General features: G+C 39.1%; 1 protein-coding gene across 1 annotated transcript in view; it reads left to right on the top strand.

Annotated features, from left to right (window-relative positions):
- Positions 1–885: 885 nt before the first annotated feature.
- LOC104953045 (prestin-like) overlaps positions 886–4,842 on the top strand; it is a gene marked incomplete at its 3' end in the record, with an annotated part of 5,935 nt that continues 1,978 nt past the window's right edge. Inside the window, exons 1-2 of the mRNA XM_010779963.1 lie at positions 886–975; positions 1,861–1,928. Of these exons, the coding sequence (XP_010778265.1) occupies positions 886–975; positions 1,861–1,928 (158 nt within the window). The remainder of the gene's footprint in view (positions 976–1,860; positions 1,929–4,842) is intronic.

Raw genomic sequence — 4,842 nt, 5'->3', positions numbered from 1 at the left:
ACTGATATACACCTGAACATCAGCAGGAGAGGACTCTTTAAAGTAGAGGCACAACATACTGATATACACCTGAACATCAGCAGGAGAGGACTCTTTAAAGTAGAGACACTACATACTGATATACACCTGAACATCAGCTGGAGAGGACTCTTTAAAGTAGAGACACTACATACTGATATACACCTGAACATCAGCAGGAGAGGACTCTTTAAAGTAGAGACACTACATACTGATATACACCTGAACATCAGCAGGAGAGTACTTTTAAAGTAGAGACACTACATACTGATATACACCTGAACATCAGTAGGAGAGGACTCTTTAAAGTAGAGACACTACATACTGATATACACCTGAACATCAGCAGTAGAGGACTCTTTAAAGTAGAGACACTACATACTGATATACACCTGAACATCAGCTGGAGAGGACTCTTTAAAGTAGAGACACTACATACTGATATACACCTGAACATCAGCTGGAGAGGACTCTTTAAAGTAGAGACACTACATACTGATATACACCTGAACATCAGCAGGAGAGGACTCTTTAAAGTAGAGACACTACATACTGATATACACCTGAACATCAGCAGGAGAGGACTCTTTAAAGTAGAGACACTACATACTGATATACACCTGAACATCAGCAGGAGAGGACTCTTTAAAGTAGAGACACTACATACTGATATATTCCTGAACATCAGCAGGAGAGGACTCTTTAAAGTAGAGACACTACATACTGATATATTCCTGAACATCAGCAGGAGAGGACTCTTTAAAATATGTAAACATGTTCTATTAAAAAACAAAATACAAGTATGAAATGCACTGTATGCTTCATCTCTTCATCTGCACCCACCAGTCACTGATCCAAACTGTAGGGATGTCCCGATCTGTCGGCTACCGGCACATGAAAGCGCCGAGTCGTACCGGGTTGCAGCCACATCTGGATGAGCAGAGGTTCTCCGTCCCTGTGGGGATGTGTGAGGGTCATGAGTCTGCGACAGATGAACATGAAAGTGAAAACCTCCCTTTAATGATTCATGGTTGTTGTTGTTGTTGTTGTTGTTAGAGTGGAACCGGTGGGACCGTCTGCGTGTTTCCCATCTCTGGTGCTGATTAAATAAAAATAGCTTTTTAACGTTAAAGAGGAAAGATCTGCATCTAAAATAAATTCATAATGCCTCTAGTTTCCAAAGAGGATCAGAACTTTGTTGGAGTTGAGAGAAGTTGAAAAGTTTTGAAAATTCTTGAGGATGTAGCAATACTTTCTCAGAGTCAGAAGAAGTGCATGATCACATTAGCATAGATTTCCTTTGGGTTTTTTGTTGTAGAATGAGGCCTCCAGGAGGGCAGGCGTCTGTGTTTGTTTCTAAATAAAGTAGACTGCCAATGAGCTCAATCTGCGATGTGAGGAAAAGCCTCTAAATGTCGCTCTGCTTATTCTCTTTCTCACCGAGGGCCTGTGCCATTTCAATGCAGCCAATTTTAAACCGGGCCCTCATATCACAGCTCCGTGGCACACAACTTTGATACGAAGAAACTTGTGTTATTCCAAATATTGTGAGAATCAGGTCACTCTACTTCTATGCATCAACAAAACAAAGGAGAGAATTGTGACATAGAAAGTATTAAACCAAACCACTGTCGCATTGCTTATGTTTTTATTTACACGATTAGTAATTACTCATTGGTTTATTGGTAAGACTGCAAAAACAAACTCTTGTATTAACAGGACAAATGTTCACAGGAAGTCATTTTTTTGTTACACCCTCCTTTAGGGGTCGCTGTCTGTCAGTCCCCTCCGCCCTCTGCAGGTGTGTCACACTGAACACGGTCCCCCGCTGGTTGTTTTCAGGTGAAGGTGGCTTTAAGGGTTATCTGGCAGGCGGCCAGCTCACAGCCTGCTGACAGCTCTGTGTCGCTGTAATTGACGATGAATAAGTGAGGACGTCTTAATTTAATCAGGCAGGTCCACTGCTGTTCAAACAGCTCCTCTGCAGGAAACAAGATACATGAAGTTAAAACTGTTTTCAATTCACTTTTTGTTTTCAAATCAGTCAGAAAACTTTTTGGGGAGCTGACTGAGTGAAAAAGTAATGCATGGCTACTGTGTGCCAGAAATATCCTAAATAGACATATTACAAAATACACCTCCCGTAGAAAAATGACAGTATCGTATTGAAATAATAACATAGTGGATGAAAATGTAATATGTTACAACAACTTTAAATGTATTCAGTAACTTATTGTTAATCCACTTCAGAAACATTATCGTGGTTATCATCATGGATTTAGAACAGGTTACAAAACCATGCACACAGAGATTGTGAATCCCAGGTTTCTGAGTCCATTTTTTTTAACCCCAGAGGGACTTCATTTTTTTAAGACGTTAAATAAATAATACTGTACTGCAGCACAAAGACAGACAGTCCTGAACACTGTGAGGGCCGCCTGTCAAACATCCTCAATACTCCAACTTACTTTCAAAGAAAATGTAGAAATAAGAAGCTGTGAGCTGCTGTCATTTGTGTTTTATTGATGTATTCAATTCCTGAATATTGTACTGTTTGCTGCACAAACGTAATGATTTACCTTTTATTGTTGTGTAAAGCACATTGTAGTGTTTTGACCACCTTTGTTTCGGTCTTTGTTCTCGCCAAGTTGTCGTCAATGTCTCAAGCAGCCCCTTCAAGTCTCTTTTTGTTTAATTGGAGGAGGAAAGTGCTGCAGAATTTAAATTGTGTCTGTGCCAAAGGAAGCTGTGACATGTGACAGTTTGACACGGCTTCAGCACATCACTGAGATGTCACTTCAGTCCGTGAGAGCGAGGCGCTGCAAGCTGCTCCACGTTTCTGTGTGGGAAGAGAAGTAAAAGTTGTGCACCATGCTGCCGACTTCTTTACAAACTATAGTTGCTAGGAGACGCAAAACCTAGTGCAAGACTGTTATTCAGGTGTTTATATTTATATGTTTTGTTTCAGGTTTTTTTTCCCTTTATGATAATTTAAAGAGGACCTGATAAGCTTTTGGAGGTTCGCCAAGACTCCATTGTTTACTTCCGCATCAAAATGACATGACTATCTATCACTCGCGCTTCTATTGGCTAGCGCTCCAACACATTGTACGTGATAGGCTAAGGGGCGGGACATATCTAAGCTGCTGACCAATCACAACTGACAGGCAGTATGAGAAAAACGATGAACCTGAAAATGAGCATAATAGGTCCCTTTTAAAGTTAGCCGTGTACTAATGGCCATGCTTTTGGGATATGATGTTAAAAAATCACATGTTGGTGTATTGTAGTCTACATATTGTTGGCCATATAGTCTATTGTAAAACTCTGCAAAGTAAGCAAGTAATAACAACAAAAACTGGAAAGTAACAAGGGAGAAGTAGGGTTGTTATGAGTCTGTGTTTGCGTTCTTCAACAGCAACTTACCATATGTGCTTTAATACTAAACTCCATTTAGCACCTCCATCACTTAGCACAGAAACTGCACTTCATTACCCAGTGAGTGATGTTCCTGCATATTCATTAGTTACCACCCCTTACCTTTATGAGTAACGATGTGCCATTACTCGCTGCCACTTCATAACAAACGGAATCTGTCTCAGGGGGGGAGGTGGACTTCACCCATGGGTGCTGTTGAGTGAGGAGCCGTTCAATATCGTCCTGTCTGGATCCCGGGTCGTTGTTCCTGAATTATAGCTGCTAATTATCCAGCTCCTCCGCGTAATGGGGATAAAAACAAATGGCCTCAATTTATTCTGGCTCCTGGGTGGAGACCATGCACAACGGTGGTTGCTTACCGTAGACATGCTAACAATTAAAAACGTAACAACCTGCACCGTATGTACCTACTTTAGATTTGCCCATGCACATAGACATTTAAACATATTCACAAGTATTCATATCTGTAAATACTTTGAGTATGTTTTTTCTCAGTGATCGTGCTGTTATGTTAAATGTTTGTTTTTTATGTACTATGTCCTGATATTGGTCTATGTTGATGTTACACATGGAGCTGCTGTGATGCAAGTCAAATTTCAGACTTGATCTGACCATTAAAGTAATATCGTATCGTATATTTTTTGATATACTGTAACTTACATTATTTTTTACTGTTAGTATATAAAATATAGTTTTTCTTATTCTCCTTATTTGAACTCTTACCTGTCCAATGCTGGTTTTATTCTTGTTTCAGATACTTCTGCAACACTTGTTCCCTACAGGGATCAAAATCACATCAATTTAGATTTCACAAAACAAATTTGTCTAAGGGGGATTTACAGATCAACAAACAACAATGTAAAGAAGATGTGTTAAAAATCCAAGACTGTGATACAATTAAGAGATATAAGGCAAATAATAACACAAAGTATTTATACGTAAAATGAAAATGAAATAAAATGCAATACAAGTACAATACAAATATTTTATGTATTTTCCTTACAAATCATCTGTGACATGTGATATTTAACTTAATACAATAATATGAAATACTGTATACTATGATACAACATACAACAAAATCTAATTGTGAAATTGATGCATGGATGAACACAAACATACTGTGACCTTAAAATGCCAAATAAGCACAAAAGAACACAAGAAGAAGAAGAACCAAGAAGATACAAACCGAATCATATAAGTACATCAGGTTTCACCGAGCCAAACATTTCAAGTGCTACTCAACTGGCTATAGATAAGCCAGTCCGTTGTTAGTATATAAGTGCTTTGTTAGTAATTCTATCGCTCGAAGTGGAGTCGAAAGAGATGAGTTTTCAGTCTGCGCCGGAAGATGTGCAAGATATCTGCTGTCCTGATGTCAATGGG

Source organism: Notothenia coriiceps, unplaced genomic scaffold (assembly GCF_000735185.1).
Source record: "Notothenia coriiceps isolate Sejong01 unplaced genomic scaffold, NC01 NC01_scaffold00021007, whole genome shotgun sequence".
NCBI lineage: Eukaryota > Metazoa > Chordata > Actinopteri > Perciformes > Nototheniidae > Notothenia > Notothenia coriiceps.
This window is presented reverse-complemented; position numbering and strand designations above follow the sequence as displayed.